At 39.3% G+C, this 16,707-nt stretch overlaps 2 protein-coding genes across 3 annotated transcripts in view; both read left to right on the forward strand.

Annotated features, from left to right (window-relative positions):
• The window catches only part of SCLY (selenocysteine lyase), a 30,807-nt gene extending 26,454 nt beyond the window's left edge, over nt 1-4,353 (forward strand). The window contains exon 11 of one of the 2 annotated variants that reach the window (XM_060240863.1): nt 4,039-4,353. In XM_060240863.1, coding sequence (XP_060096846.1) covers nt 4,039-4,157 — 119 coding nt within the window. In that variant the 3' untranslated portion in view covers nt 4,158-4,353. The remainder of the gene's footprint in view (nt 1-4,038) is intronic. The other variant, XM_060240862.1, reaches the window with a different exon arrangement.
• A 5,787-nt stretch (nt 4,354-10,140) lies between these two features.
• The window catches only part of ESPNL (espin like), a 46,314-nt gene continuing 39,747 nt past the window's right edge, over nt 10,141-16,707 (forward strand). The window contains exons 1-2 of the mRNA XM_060242685.1: nt 10,141-10,434; nt 11,884-12,074. Coding sequence (XP_060098668.1) covers nt 10,141-10,434; nt 11,884-12,074 — 485 coding nt within the window. The remainder of the gene's footprint in view (nt 10,435-11,883; nt 12,075-16,707) is intronic.

Consider the following 16,707-nt stretch of genomic DNA (forward strand, 5'->3'; position numbering starts at 1 on the left):
GGAATCAAATGAGTTAGAGGTGATGAAGGCAGTAACTGAGCCATTATGGATTTCGGACCACGCTCCTTTAAGGGTGCAATTTAGAATAAGTGAAGAGAGAAAAGAGTTTACTTGGAAATATAAGGCATATCTGCCCTTGACAGGAAAAGATCGGATGGACTTAAGAAGGGATATAGAATGCTATTTTAGAGAAAATAGGAATTCAGCCACAGAAGGAGTAGTTTGGGATGCGGCTAAGGCAGTTATAAGAGGAGCTTATATAGCTAAGGAAATTAGAATTAGAAAGGAAAATAATAAGGAAAGAAGTAGGATAGTAAATGAGATTAAACGAATACAGAAAGACCTACAGGGGAATTATAATAGGCAGTCATATGAATTATTCAAAAAACTTAAAAAAGATTTAGAGAACTTGGATTCATTATCTATGTGGAAAAAGGATATATTAGTTAAGAATGAGTACCATAGAATTAATATAAATACAATGAGAAGAATGGCGAATTATTTAAAGATGAAAAAGGAAAAACAAAAAATTGGATGTATTAAGGGAAATGGGGATAAACAATTTTTTAAAAATGCTCGGATAAGAGAGGAATTTGCTACATTTTATCAACAACTATTCAATTTGGGAGAAAACCAAAGATTCGAGGAACAGCTAGATAATAAATTAACGATAGAACAGAGAGAGAGCCTGAATAAAGAAATTACCCGGCAGGAAATAATAGAGGTATTAAAAAGGTTAAAAAACAGGAAATCCCCTGGTTTGGATGGTTTTACGGCAGAATATTATAAAGAAATGGCAGAGTTAATAATACCAGAAATGCAAAGTTTATTTAATTATATTTTAAAAGGGGGGAAAATACCAGATTCATGGAAAAAAGCTGAAATTTTACCAATTTTGAAGCCTCAGAAGGATCCCCTAGAAATAAATTCATATAGGCCAATTAGCCTGATGAATCAAGACTATAAAATATTTACAAAAATTCTAGCTAATAGACTAGAAAAATATTTACCAAACTTGATTAAGGAAGATCAATATGGTTTTGTTAGAGGTAGATTTATTGCAGATCCATTGAGAAATATATTGAATGTTTTGTTCTGTAAGGATAAGAAAACTTTGGCCTTGTTAAAATTAGATGTGTATAAGGCGTTTGATACGGTAAATCACAATTATTTAATGCAGGTATTGGAAAACTTTGGTTTTGATGGGCCCTTTTTAAATGTTGTAAGGGAAATCTATAGGGGGGGTAAAGCAGTAATTAGAATAAATGATGGGCACTCTAGAGAAATTTCGATACAGAGAGGAGTAAAGCAAGGTTGCCCTTTATCTCCTTTGTTATTTGCATTAGCAATTGAACCCCTAGCAGATAGGATACGAAATAGTGGTAGAATTCAGGGATTTCAAATAGGTAAGGAAGAATTGAAATTAAACCTTTTTGCGGATGATATTTTGTTGACAATAAGTAATCCACTGCAGGCAATACGAGAATTGTTAGTTATTTTAGAAGATTTTAAGTTATGTTCGGGACTTGGAATAAACATTAAGAAATCAGAAATAATGTTTATTAATGTAGGTGGGGAAACCAAGAAGGCAATATTAGCCTTAACGGGGATGAAATCAGGAGTTAGCAAAATTAAATATTTAGGAGTTTATCTTAATAAAAATATAGAGAGGCTACAAAAAATGAATTATAATAAGGTGTGGTTAAAGATTTTAAAGAAATTGAAGGAATGGAAGAACAAAAATTTGAGTATCCTAGGGAAAATTAGAGCAATAAAAATGTTTATACTCCCAAAGCTGCTATACTTATTTCAAGTACTTCCTATAAGATTAGATCAGGAAACGATAAGGAAATGGGATGAACATATTAAAAATTGGGTCTTTGGTCGGAAAAAAGCAAGAATACAAAAAAAGTTGATATATATGCCCCAAGATGAATTAGGATGGGGAGTTCCATATTTACAAGCTTATTATGATGCAGTTCAGTTGAAAGCACTGATGGAGTTAGAATGGAGGAAAGGGGATAAATGGGTAAGACTTGAATCTGCAGTCAATAAGGGAGCAGGTAGTAGTGGAATTTACACGAGAGAGATAGAAAAGGTAATGATACAAACCGAAGGTCCAAGAAAAATAGCTTTAATTGTGTGGAAGAGGTGGAAAAAGATCTTAATGCCTTTAACCTCGAAATGGACCCCACTTAAGGATATCTGGGAAAAAGAGATGAACCCAAAATTCTATGAAGAGCTGCAAAGGGAAGACATAATAAGAGTCAAGGATTTGTACAATAGCCAAGGGGCCTTATTACCACTTCAGGAGTTGAACTGTAAGATAGGGAAACAATATTGGTTAAATCTAATGGGATTATATCAAACAATCCGACAAGAAAAGTATAAAGATGCTATTAAAAGAGATGATAATTTTATAGAAAAGGCACTATATGTGGATGAAAGGAAGAAAGGACTGTCAGGGATTATTTACCTTGAATTGGTAAAAGATAAGGAGTTCATGTATAGAACCTTAAAGAACAAATGGAATAAAGAAAAACAAATAACTGATGAGGAGGTGAATAAGTTAATGATGAATTTGAAGAAAATTAAGATAGAGAAATATAGAGAACTTGAAAGGAAGATAATCTTGAAATGGTATAGGACGCCGGCTCAATTGGCATATATGATTAAAGGGATGAAACCAAATTGTTGGCACTGTAATGCAAAAGAAGGGTGGTACTCCCACTTATGGTGGGAGTGCCCCAAGGTTATAGAGTTTTGGGGGAAAATTCGGGGAAAAATAGTGGGGGCATGTAAGTTTAATATTGATATAGATGGGGAGTTGTTATTTATGGGGGTACTGGAAAACAATAACATTGAGAAACAAAACCAGAGCATTTTCAAAGCAATGATATTAGCAGCACATGCAGTGATAGCATATGGTTGGAAGGAGAGTTCAAAATGGACCCTGGAAAGATGGAACAATTATTTGTATGAATATATACAATCAGACATATTAGAATGTTTAAAACAAGATAAGATATGGGATAGAAAAATTGAAGAGATAAAAGAGAAATGGGATATATACTTCTCATGGGTATTTAAGGGGGAAGCCAACAAAGCTATATTTGAAAAATTGGGAAAAGTGTGCTCATGGTTAAAAATTTAATTGTAACTTTAGTATGGTCACTTGGTGGGGGGGAGGGATATAAATAGGGGTAAAAATGGTGTCATAAGAGAATTGGAAATGTATTCTATGTAATGTAATATTTGAGACACAATAAAATAAAAAAAAAAAAGGTAAAAAAAAAAAAAAGAGATTGGATTACTGTAATGCCCTCTACATGGGGCTGCCCTTGTGCCGAACCTGGAAGTTGCAGCTGGTGCAGAATGCAGCAGCTAGGCTGTTACTAGCGCTCCCGAAGTGGGAACACATGCAGCCGGGGCTGCGCAAGCTGCACTTGCTGCCAGTTGTATACCAGATTCGTTACAAAGTGCTGATCATTACCTTTAAAGCCCTATATGGCTGAGGACCTGCCTACCTTAGGGACTGTCTCTCCCCATATGTGCCCCAGAGAGTACTGAGATCAGGTGCACAAAATTGGTTGACAATTCCTGGCCGAAGGAGGCCAAATTGAAGAGTACGTGAGAAAGGGCCTTTTTGATCGCAGCTCCACACTGGTGGAACCAACTACCGGATGAAGTGCGGGCCCTGCGGAGTCTTGATCAATTCCATAGGGCCTACAAGACTACCCTTTTCCAAATGGCTTTCACTTAATGTGGATTTTAGTCTACTATATCCGGCCATCATAAACTACTGAGGAGAACATCTAGACTATAGCACTATATATAATTTTGATAGTTTTAATTAGCAAATTACATATATATCGTACAGAGATAATGTTTTTATATTGTAATTTGTAATTCTTATATGTTGTGAGCTGCCCTGAGTCTGCTTCGGCGGGAAGGGCGGGATATAAATAAAAGATATTATTATTATTATTATTATTATTATTATTATTAAATCTGGCTTTCATTTTTTTTGTTTTCCAGGCCATCCTCAATCCTGCTTAGCTGTGGAATTCCTTACAATGTGGCACAGAATGCCCTGCGCCTCAGTGTGGGGCGTGATACCAGCAAAGAAGATGTGGATCTCATTGTGGAAGATTTGAAGCAGGCTGTGGCTCAGCTGCAATAGGTCAGATTCTCACTGAGCCAAACAACATGAGAGACTGGGAGTTTTGTCAGTGAATAAGTGATTGTTTTTCTTCTAAAAAGTAGCAGCATGCAGCCCCAGTTGGATCATGGCACCATAGGGAGAGGACACCATAGTCTCAGTCCACATCAGGGCCCTGCGTGCCTGCTTTGTAGAAGGAGGAAAACCCATCTGAAAACTCACAGACTTCCCAACTTCTTATGTAGGTTGGCTCATGGTTACTCAGGGAGAGAAGGCTTTGCTCACTGGAATCAGTAAGTGAACTTACCCAGTGGGTGAGTTCACACACGCTAAATAATGCACTTTGCTACTGGATTTTTACTTTGTAAGAATATTAAAATCCATTTGCAGTCACCATGTGAAAGCACCCAGTCTCTGTTTCCCATTGCTGACATATGACAAAACTGAGGATAAACTACATTATTTTCTATCTCTTGGAATGGAAATTGTGCAGAATCACTACTAATGATTCCTGATCCTTTGAGCACAATGGACCATTCTGTGTAGAGATTAAAGCAGCACTTGCTTTGGAAATAGGTGTTTTCAAGAAGAGGGCCATTACAAAGAGGACATCCTGCCTATGTTGTGTCTAGCTGAGTGGATGGGTGAGACTCCAGTAGGATGCTCAGATCTGTACTTGAGCTTAGAATGACACAAGTTTAGATTATTGAGGTCTCAAGGTGGGTTCAGGGAAAGCATCTGAACATTCCAGTGCAAACTGTATGCACAGGTGAAACTTTAAACATGCTGCTCTCTTAATGCTAGCTTTCTAGATTGCCACTTGCCTGGAAAGATAATCAGTTGTCCTCTGTGCTAGTCACTCAGGGGTCATACAAATTGCCTTTGGCACAGCAGCAGCAGACTTGCTTGTGTAGCTGCCATAGACTGCACTGTATTTAAAAAAGTAAAGGTAGTCCCCTGTGCAAGCAACAGTCGTTTCATGCATGCAGACCCCACAATCAATCCTGGAAAAAGTGACTTGTAAGGGGTCTGAGCAACTGCTGCTGCATGTTCTGGTTTACCAAGAAGTAGGAAACTCTTTACTGTTGTCACTTCCACAATGAGAGAAGCTTTTGTCATGAAAAGTTCTTGTTGCTTGCTGTAAATGGAGGCAGACTGCAATGCTAGGAGAGACAACAGCAAGAGATCGAAAACAGCCATCACTTCTCATCAACAAGGAGAAGAAGATGCCAAATTGCACCAAGCTAGCTTACATCCAGATCAGGCATGTGGCAATTATCTGACTACTGACTCCTTCCTAGTCATAAGAGAAGTCTGTCATGGTTTATCCTCACAACATTTTGTGTGTTCAGCTACCATAGTTTGACTGCTAAACCCAGAGCTGGGTCTTGAAAAACGCATGGGATGCTGTACCTAATGTTGGCTCCCTCCCCAAAAATCTGTTATTGGCCCTTTAACACTAGAAAAGAAAGCAAGATAATGAAGGAAGTTTTATTTTCTAGCATGGAAAAAGGCAATAGAAAAGAGATGGAGAAGACAGGAATGGAGCAGGGGAAAAGAGTTCAGGTTTATATCAAGTATTTGAAACACTGTAGCCCTGATAGGTATTTAAATTGATCATTTTATTATTATTATTATTATTATTATTGTTGTTGTTGTTGTTGTTGTATGAAGGTGCAAAGGATAAGTGTGTGTGTGTAGTTAAAATACTGGATGCTTTGTGTAGACAGTGTCAACTATGTAAGTGTGAAATCTGTGTGCACATTTGGACTCAGAAAGAGATATGTACAGATGCCATATTTCAGTATACAGGAGGAAGTTTTCCATTCCTAGAGCATCATTACATTTCCTAAATTTTGTGCATTGGAAGCTAGTAGCACTAATCCCACAGGAAGAAGATAGTTCTTTACATAAACCAGGAAAACAGGAATTGTTGGCTTTTGGTGGGGACAGGCTGTCTTCATATATATAAAATATATAAAAATTCTTAGGAATTCAGTGAATTTCTGAAATATAGGAATTTTGCAAGGACCTGTTTGCCAGTGATTGGTGCTAGATGTAGCTAAGGATTTGTAGGTATAAACATTTGCAGGAATAAACATCTAATTGCTTGGTTTCTTTCCTGGCACTTGGACATTATCAGCAATCATTGCTGTCTGGTTTGTGTCCTTGAAAAAAAGACTCATCAGGCATAGGAAAACCTCTGATCTACTGTTGGTGGAGAAAGACTGTTTTGAAGAAGTGACTTCTGGAGATTGGGGAAAGTGAGAACTCCTGCATCATTCTGAAATATGTTAGTTTAAATTAATTTTTCTTGAAATCTTACGAGTTTCATGACAATGGTAAAAGGAATTTGAACAAAATGTTGTTAGTAAGGCTTTGAGAAAACTGACATGTATTTCAGCTTCTTTCACTATACCAGTTGATGTTGTTTATAAGATGAAATAAAGAGATCAGAATTGGTTTCCTGATGCTGTTACTTCACTGAATGGAAATTATTCACTACAAGCCACTTGCTAACCTTTCAGAAAGATAACATTGCTAATTTCAGCTTGTAGCTTGCCTTGTTAAAAGGGTCAAGGTTGGCAACATTCTAAAACAGATACAAATTAAAAATCTGAAACACATGAAAATCTGCTAAGTAAAACACAAACAGTAGCAATGCCAACCCCAATTCCCTTGCTATGGTATTGGTTATTTGCAGAAATGTAGAGCTGAATGTTCAAAAGTAACATCTAACTTAAATATTTGTACTCAATGTATGATCCCTAGTCTTTGCCAGTTTTCATATGTTATTAGTAAAGGGAATTAGCCCTGACCTGAATTAGCCCAATTGCATCCGCTCTCAGAAGTTAGAACTTGGACTGAAGACCACCAAGGAACTACAGGGTTGCCACAAAGAAGCAGGCAATGGCAAACCAACCCTTTCATCTCTTGCCAAGAAAACCCTGTAGAGTTGCTGTAAGCCAGCTGTGACTTGATGGCACTTTCCATCACTATTCCCTGTTCTCTCTAGTGTGGGTCCCTCAGAGGCAGATGAGGAGGTGACAGAGGATGTGTATGTACCTTAGTCCACCTTTAGTTGTTTTGAGAGCCCTCTGCTTTTATTGGTATTTTGACTGAGTATAGAATCTTCCCAGTTATTAGCTGTCATCACAAATAGGGAGGCAGAAATTTAGTCTTCTAGTCTTCTAATTTGTCTGTATGTATGAATCTTTCTCTTTGGGGATTCCTTTTAGTGGTTCACTTACAGAATAGTTTTTCTTGTTTGATTGACCCCCATATTCGAAGGGCATTTATGTTGGCCCATTTTAATGTGCTTCCTTCTGCTGAGTTATATGGGAGGTTTAAAAAAATACCACTCTTTGATAGGCTATGCCCCCATGGCCTGAAGGAAACTGAAGGAACAGACCATGTACTTTTATCCTGTAGATTCACGTGCATCTTATCTGGATCCTATATTGCAATCCCTGGAGGGTAAATCTGGTGAAAGTGAGATAATGAGTTTGCTAGCCTCAAATAAGGCTGAAACCATCGAAGTGGTGGTAAACTTCCTTTACTGTGCTTATAGGAGGAGAAGTCTGTTTAGAATGTTTAATTAACTATCTTTTTTCCTGCTTCCTTGATTTGATACTGTTATTGTCATGCCAATAAAGGTTCTGTGACTCTGAATCTTTCTCTTACCCCACTTTGCATCCATAAAGGACTTCAAAGTGATTAATAGTCGCAATACAAATACTAAAAGTAACAATTCAGTTATTAATACTACAGAAATAAAAATAACTTAAAACAGCATTGAAAAACAATTGAAGAGAACATGTGCCACAAAATATCAGCAACAAATAAGCAACTAAAAGCATATCCTGGAGATATTAAAGATTATGATCAAATGCATGACAAACCAAAGTGTCTTTGATCAGTCATCTTAAAGTGAGTGGGAGTGCAGGTGGAAGATGAACCTCTCAAAGACATGAACTCCAAATCTGGAAAAAGGATGAATTTTCTAACTTCAGTCTTGAAAGCTTCAAAAACATTCATGGACAGCAGTCTTGTGAGTCTGACATTGCAGAAGCTTATCCCATTAAGCTTCATGTAATTTAATATATTTAGCCCATGCCCAAAATTCATAAGTGTATTGCCGCTAATTGCAAATATACAATTGTGCACTTCTGCATAATTTTTTTAAAAAATGATTTCTGGAAGGATGGTGATCAACCCATGCAAGCCATCCATATGGAGAGTCAGGTTGCCTAAATGGGCCATAATGGAAGGACTGTAGTTGAGGGCCAGCATGTTTAGCATGCACAAGTTCCCAACAGTGTTTGCCACCTACCGTTAAAAGGATTGTGGATCTCTGCTTGAGGCCTTGGAGAATGCTTTTATCAGAGGTCCATTTATTTATATGACAGCTGTATTTCAGCATACAAACCCAGTGTGTATAGATGAGGGATACACTTTGTAGTCCAGGAGCATCAGACATGATCAAACAAAATATTCTGGATGGGTTTTTATGTATGAATCCTCAAATAAAAACACACATCTATAGACTTTGAAGAAGTAACCATGAAGTGGTGGAGAACCAGGATTCCTCTTTCTCAAAAAAACATTTCATTAAAAAAAAAGTTTGGAGTTCATGTTTGCTGGAATTCCCTGTGCTAATTATGTGTTAATGTAATTTGCAAGGATTTAATTTGTAATCTCTATGGATGTAGCAAACATTCCTAGCAATGGGAATATTTTATATGTAGATCTGTTTGGCCTGACATCTTGGCTATGGGTTGGATCCCTCCTAGATCTCCATGCCTGGGGGATATGGATTTTAGCTGATTCTTCTGTTTTGCGGTTGCCCAAGTACTTCAAAATGCTGCTTCTGGAAGATGGGGGATACTGAGGAATTGATTCACGTGGAATTTAAAGGTCTCCTGCAAGAGAGAGGATTGTGGAAATTTAGGCAGGATCCAATTCTCTCTATATATTTCAAGTGAAATGTATGCAAGAATTTGCCCTCTTTGGCAGTGGTGCAGCAGCTTGAAATGCTGTGATGGTGGTGGATTGTTTCAGTCCCAGGATAAGAATCTCCAGAACCAAAAGTCTTAGCTATTCTAAATGACATAATGAGGTCTTGGAGATAGATCCAGGTGATGTTGATCTGAAGCAGTAGAACAAATTTTAAGTTCAGTGGCACCTTTAAGACTGACAAAAGTTTATTCAAGGTATGATCTTTTGTGTGCACGCACTTCTTCAGACATAGAAATGGAAGCTAACGTCTTGTATGTATATAGGCAGATGCCTCTACATAGGTGAACAGCAAATTAGCATACAACTTAATGAAGATGTTTTGGCATATGCAAAGACTAATTTGCTGTATACCCGTGTAGAGGCATCTGCCTATATATGTGAAATGTTAGCTTCCATTTCTATGTGTCTGAAGAAGTGCACATGCACACAAAAGCTCTTATTGAATAAACTTTTGTTGGTTTTAAAGATGCCAACTGGACTCAAAATCTGTTATAATGAGGTCTTTTGTAGGAATTTCCATACTTTAAAACAGAAATCAACATCATCATTGGGGGAAAATATCTGCAGAACTTTCTGTTGACAGTGATTAGGAGTTTTAATCTAGCTCTTAATATATAGAGGGATGAAATACTGTAAAGAAGGTTTATGGGCTATTTGAGAAAATACTTGTATACAAATGAACCAGATGATAATTTCATTTTTAACAACTGAGTTACAGCATAAAGCTTGCTTTAATTTGTTTCAATCTTCAGTTACTTGGTAGTGAAGGAGAATTAATAAAATTCTGACTTGCTGTTCTCTTGCCAGCCATGATCCATCCCAATCCCCGCTGCACTACATATGCTGCCTGCAGTTCTTTACCAGGTAACCAGAGACACACACCATCTGCCTAGTTTGCAAAACAAGTGGCTCTGCGAAAGTAGAAGCTTCTAGTAAAGAAAACAGGAAGGCTTCCAGGGATGGGAGATCACAGGGCTATTAAAGCTGCCAAGGCTGGAGACTTGACTACCTTGGAACAGCTGCACATAGATGGTGCTCTGGGCCAGAACATTATTGATTGTCTAGGAGCAGGCCTGGTCCATCATGCATCACGAGCAGGCAGACTAGAGTGCCTCAAGTTCTTGGTACTGCAGGCAAAGCTTCCCGGGAATCAGAGAGCAAACAATGGTGCAACTCCTGCACATGATGCAGCAGCTGTGGGCAACTTGGCTGAATTGCAGTGGCTGATCAAAGATGGAGGGTACAGCATGCAGGTAAGATTGCTGACATAAATAGAATTTCCACAACTGTGCCCATGGGAAACAGAAGCTCACTTGCAGAAAAGGCCATCAGGACTCCTAGCTTGACAAATGTGTGCTTATCCATGTGGCTGATTTTGGAGTAATCCTGTGTTGTAAACAGTGTCAGTGTCAGCGAGCTGTGCTGTCAGTTCAGGCTGCACTGTTGTCAGCACTTAGCTCTCCCTGTCTGAGAGATACTTTGATACTGAAAATTAGCAAATTGTTCCTTGTTTTGACCAAGAGGCATTGTGTGTTTGTAGCAGCAGAAGAGAGTTTGTGTGTAGAGGAGGAAGACAATGTGTATGCAAGCAGCTCTTGTGAGTGCAGTGCATTTTGAGATGGAGCATGCATTGCATGCATGACCCATAAGATCTTGTGTCATAGACAAAGGACAAATTTTGCTTTCCTCATGACACTGGCCCAGGAAGTGAATGGAAAAAACAACAACATTCACCTGTTGGGGACAAAGAATGTCAAAGACATACATTTGGGTGTATGTAGTGGTGCTCAACTTGCTCTATGCCTCTAGTGCTCATTCATTGAGAATCAAGCCTTCCTTGTTTTCTCAGCCTCATCGTTTGTCATACTTGGGTACAATCAAATTCTGGGACAGCCTTCTGGATATAGACAGTCTTTGTCTGCAGACCATGTTGGCAACCAAAATAAAAATAACTTCCAAGCATAATACCAGAAATGATCAGATAAACTGGTGACCACATAGGATTAATGATTGGAACATTGTGATTAAAAGAGGTCTGGGTCCTCTGATCTTGTAGTTGTTTCTGTTTTGTTAGACTATAAATGACACATCATCTTCAGGAGAAGAATGTCCAATACAAACATAAGAGCATAAGGAGATACCCTGATTTAGTTGCTTTAGTTCTAGTGAGAAGCTGGCCCTCCAAAGACAATATGTTCAAGTAGGCCGGTCCCCTTTGCTTTAGAGAAGCTAGATCAAAAACAGAAGCTGTGGTTCTTTCTGCATTGTCCCTTTTTGCCTTATTTGCTAGAAGAATTGAAATATAGCATAGTCCCCTTGCTCCAAAGGAATGCCTTACATAATCTTGGGCTATTTTCCACACAAATCACTTCAGTTTACTAAATATTAAATATATACATCAACTCCTGTTATATCTTATCATCCCACCACATCATTGTCCTATAATCCCACCAATAACATCATATCATCCCATCACATGTAGAGAGTCATGGCACCATTGTCTGATATCCTAGCGATTACTGTTGGTGATATTTGACACTGTCCAGATGGTTGTATTCCACATGGTCATGCACTCTATTTATTGTCATGCAGAGATATCCCTGAGAAAGCGTTAAATAGTCTTTGCCTGCAGTTAGAACTCAGACAGACCCCGGTGGGAAAATATTGGCCACTTTTCCTAAACTTTGTCCTCCTTTTCCCAGGAGGAAGATGCTTCTGGGGCTTCTCCTCTCCATTTGGCTGCTCGCTTTGGGCATTCAGAAGCCGTCAAGTGGCTAATCCAGGCAGGTTACAACACTGCATCAGAGACCCAGGAAGGAGCAATTCCAGCACATTATGCAGCTGCAAAGGGAGATCTCACCTGCCTGAAACTGCTGGTGGCTGCAGACTGCAGGTATGCTAAACCAAAGGAGAGCACATCCACAACCCACCAGAGAATGCAAGGCATGGTACCTCTCACTCTTACTTTTCACTAAGTCTGGAATGAGGCAGTGGAATCCTGAGGCATGAGTGGATGAGACCACTTTGTGTGACAAATGGAGTATGCAATTTTTAATGTCTCCCCATATTTTGAAGAAATACACTCCTTGCAGGGAGAAAGGTCCAATTCCAGCCTGCTTGCTCTTGTATGAGCATTTTTAAACCTATGAGAGCATTTTAAATGGGATTTCCCCATAAACAGCCTGAAGTAGAACATTCCATTCTATGATCTCATTCCCAGTTCATTCTGTTGCACATGTAGATTGGACCATACAACCTGCCTATATACAATCCTTCAGTAAAAGTAAATCAACAATAGCAGATGCTCTATTTTCTTCCTGGGCATCTACATCCTGGGTATCCCTGTGCCTAGGATCCCATGGCAAAAGGATTGTTTGTGGTCTGGGGACAGGTAGGTATTCTTTGGCTGTGACTTTTGCACTTTTTGGTGTTACTTAGGTGATGGAAATTGCTGCAAAGTGTACCTATTTATTTTCTGTTCACATATCCATTTTTATGTAATTGTATATCTTGATACCATTTATATGGAATAACAATAGGAAAACTCTCCTGTGAATAGGTCCAAAGGGTTCGAAAAGCACATAGCTAAGTAGGTCAGCGGAGTGGAGTTGTCCTTGGTGTTTGGTTTCTGTGTCACAGCATTTCCAGATGCTCTGCTCTGCACTTCTTCTTTAACAGGACCATGTTTTCTTTTTAAAGTTCCCTCCTCAATGCCTTTGTCTCCTTCAGCAGCTTAAAGCAGATCAGCAGACTCCTTTCATCCTATTTTTCACGAAGGCATTCAGAGCTCTCCACCACTGGGACAGGACTGTTCCCTATCTCCATTAGCAGGACAATATAGTTCAGCTCAATGAACTGGGCTGCAGAATGACAGGATAAATAGTTATGGACTGTCCCAGGATTAAGTTGGTTTGGGGTAGAGGGCTCTGATTTCATCTAATTTGCTTCACCTTCTCTGATGGGCCAGTCACATGCTCTCAGCCTAAATTTGTCTCAGCGTTGTTGTGAGGATAAAATGGAGGCAAATGATGTAAGCCAACTTGGGTCCCTAGTCAGATGAAATGCGCTATGTGGTATAAACAAAGGAAAGAAAAATACAGTTCTCTGCCTTGGTCTTCTTAAAACCTTCTAAAAACTCACAGAAATCAGTCTGAGTTTTTCATTCTCTTTTGATGGACTGTGAATCAGACCTAGATAAACAGGCATCTGTTTCTTGTGATGCCTGGAGGTATTGTTGCCAATGCAAGTCTTCCTGACACTCTTTCAGCATCATGCTTATCAGTCGGATGAGTTTTCCAATGTGGCACTCTGGTAGATATTCCTCAAGGTTCATATTTCTAATTACCAAGAGGCAGTTGCCACTCTAGTCCCTCGTGTGTTGTTACAGTTCGCTCCAGGAGATCTTGGGCTCATCTTTCCCTCAGTGGTCACCAAAGATTTGTTATCTGCTAGTATCACAGCTGTTGACTGAGCTCCTTTTTGGAGGGAAACATGAGGAGCCAAAATGCTGTGGAAGTGAGGGGGGGCATGGAGCAAGAGCAGTGTGCAGAATGTCATGCACAATTGAGGCAAATAAAGCTGTGGAAGTATGGAACACCAGAGAGTATGTAGGAGGAGGGACAGAAGGAAGCACAGTCCAGGGCAAGGATCACCAACCTGTTCTTTAATGAAAAATGCCACCAGGTGTTACCAAGTGTTCTTATGTACTAGAAATTTGACATGGATTAGGAAGAGCACCAAGCTATCAGCTAAACAGCAAATTTTAAAAAGCCCTGTGAAAGGAAGGCTTTAAAATCCTATGAAAAAACCTAGAGTAGATGACCCCTGGTCCAGTGACCAGAAAGAGTCTCATATGGAAGGCTGCCTTTTAGACACTCTTGATCACTTTTTTATGGATGCTTTAGAAGAAGAGGAGGAGAAGAGATTGGATTTATATCCTGCCCTTTGCAAGCCAAAGGAGTCTCAGAGTGGCTTACAAATATCCTTTCCCTTCCCCCTCCCCACAACAGACACCCTGTGAGGTAGCTGGGGCTGAGAGAGCTCTTCCAGAACTGTTCTTGAGCAGAACAGTCCTGAGAGAACTTGTAGCCAACCCAAGGTCACATCAGCAGGTATATGTGGAGGAATGGGGAATCAAACTCCATTCTCCCAGATAAGAGTCTGCGCACTTAACCACTACACCAAACTGGAGCCATTTTTGAAGCCTCAGGTGAAACACTAGCTAGCATGGGAGGTGGTGGAAAGCACTGTCAAGTCACAAGCTGACTTGTGGAGATGCCATACGGTTTTCAAAGAAAGAGACTTTTAAAGGTAGTCTTTCGTTGCCTGCCTTGGTGTGACAGCCCTGAACATCCTTGGTGGTCTCCTATCCAAGTACTAGCTAAGGCCAACCCTGCTTAGCTTTCAAGATGTGACAAGAATGGGATCACCTGGGCCAGCTGGGTCAGGGTACCAGGATATGTATCTAGTTTTTAAAAATGATAATGTAATTGATAAAATGCACATACATCTGCATTTCCCATTTTCTATACTGTTTGAATTTTTAAATTTCACTTGATAAAACAGGTTAAAATTTAAATGTAATGCCCAACAAATAGCATAAAATCCTATCTCCTAGTTCATCACACTACAGCTACACAGATACTATGGCTAAGTAGTTAAGACATAGCAAGGTGGCTACACCCCAGCTATTCTTTTCCCTTCCCTAACACTCAACCAAGTTAAGAATAAATAACAAGTGTAATAGGTTAAATAAGGTAGGATAATAAAATGAGATACTCTAAATTTGGACTGGGAGAGAAAGCAGAAATACCTTTTGTTGTAAAAGGTTTCAGCATAGTAATTACTGTCTGCTGTTTCAAGTCAAAACCACCAGGATATTATGGTTAAGAGAAAAGAAAAGGAGGGGGGGAACCCAGAACAAAACAGGAGGCAGAAGTTCCTATGCCTCTAGGGTTGCCAAGTCCAACTCAAGAAGTATCTGGGGACTTTGGGGGTGAAGCCAGGAGACTTTGGGGGTGGATCTAGGAGCAAGGGTATCACAAGCACAATTGAACTCCAAAGGGATTTCTGGCTATCACATTTAAAGGGACTGCACACCTTTTAAATGCCTTCCTTCTATTTGGAAATAATGAAGGGTAGGGGCACCTTATTCTGGGGCTCAGAATTGGACCCCCTGGTCCAATCTTTTTGAAACTTGGAGGGTATTTTGAGGAGAGGCACTTGATATTATGTTGAAAATTTGGTGCATCTACCTCAATAAACAGCCCCTATAGAGCTCCAGATACCCACAGATCTATTTGCCATTATACCCTATCGGAATTGGTCTTCATAGGGTGTAATGGAGTGCCCAGCAGACATTCTTCCCCACCCCTGCTTTCTGATAACCCTGAAGCAGGGGAGGGCCCCCACCTGGGGATTCAACAGGGGATCAACACTGCACAAAACAATTTCAACACTTTAGTAATTCATTCAACGATCTTTTCCATACAACAAATCTTATAACAGTATTACATTGATTTCTGGCTATCATATGTAGTATGTCCCACAAATATCATATCCTACATACATTCAATGCTTTCAATTACTATACTCTCATTCAAATGTAAGTGTTCTTAAAGTTACAATCCTTGATGTATAGACACACAGAAAGTCTCTCTCTTCAACAACCCATAGAATTCAAGCCAAAAAATTCTGGTACGTTATCTTCCTATTGAAGGATGCAGGCTGATGAAGACAGAGAAGACTATTGTTCACTCTCAGTAGTATGCAACTTGATGCACAGAAAAAAACAGCAACATGCCTCCTAGGTTTTATTGCATGTTTCCATCATGAAGTCTTCTTCTGGCCATAACTTAAATTGGATCTAATAAGAAAATATAATAGGTATACAGAAATATTGTAAAAACCTTAAACAAAATGTATGCTTAATCATACAAGGGCAATAGCTCCAGGCAATTGCTCATGGCAGAACTCTACACTTTTACAATTGGGACGCTCAGTTCGCAGAGTGTTACTACGCAGCATAATTGCTTAAATATGTTACAGTTGTAACACCAAACGCCTGTACATAATTAAAGACAACTCACATATTATACATGCTTTTAACTTATAAAAAATACAAATATATATGTGATAATGATTTTAGATGAACATTATCCAGAGTGGCATCAAACCCATCGGGGCTAATGTACTAAATTTATGGATGAAGAATGCTTCTTTCTACAGCAATATCTTGGATAGATTTTCTAAATTATAATGATGCCCTTTAAAAACACAAATCACAGTATACTCTACATCTTCATATGTGTGTCTAAACTCAGAACAATGTGTGATAATAGGTGCTTCCTGAATGCCCAGTTTAATGCACAACCTATGTTCCAGGAAATGGACCCTGATGCTTCTCTTATTTAAGCCCAGGGCTGGCCTGACAGTGAGCGGAGCCCCAGGCAAACTCACTGCCCCCCCATGCTGCTGTGCAGCCCTCCGCCCCCCCATGGCTGACAAGCCAAGAGGAGGGGGCAGGC

The sequence above is a fragment of the Heteronotia binoei genome, chromosome 6 (genome assembly GCF_032191835.1).
Source record: "Heteronotia binoei isolate CCM8104 ecotype False Entrance Well chromosome 6, APGP_CSIRO_Hbin_v1, whole genome shotgun sequence".
In the NCBI taxonomy this organism is placed as follows: domain Eukaryota; kingdom Metazoa; phylum Chordata; class Lepidosauria; order Squamata; family Gekkonidae; genus Heteronotia; species Heteronotia binoei.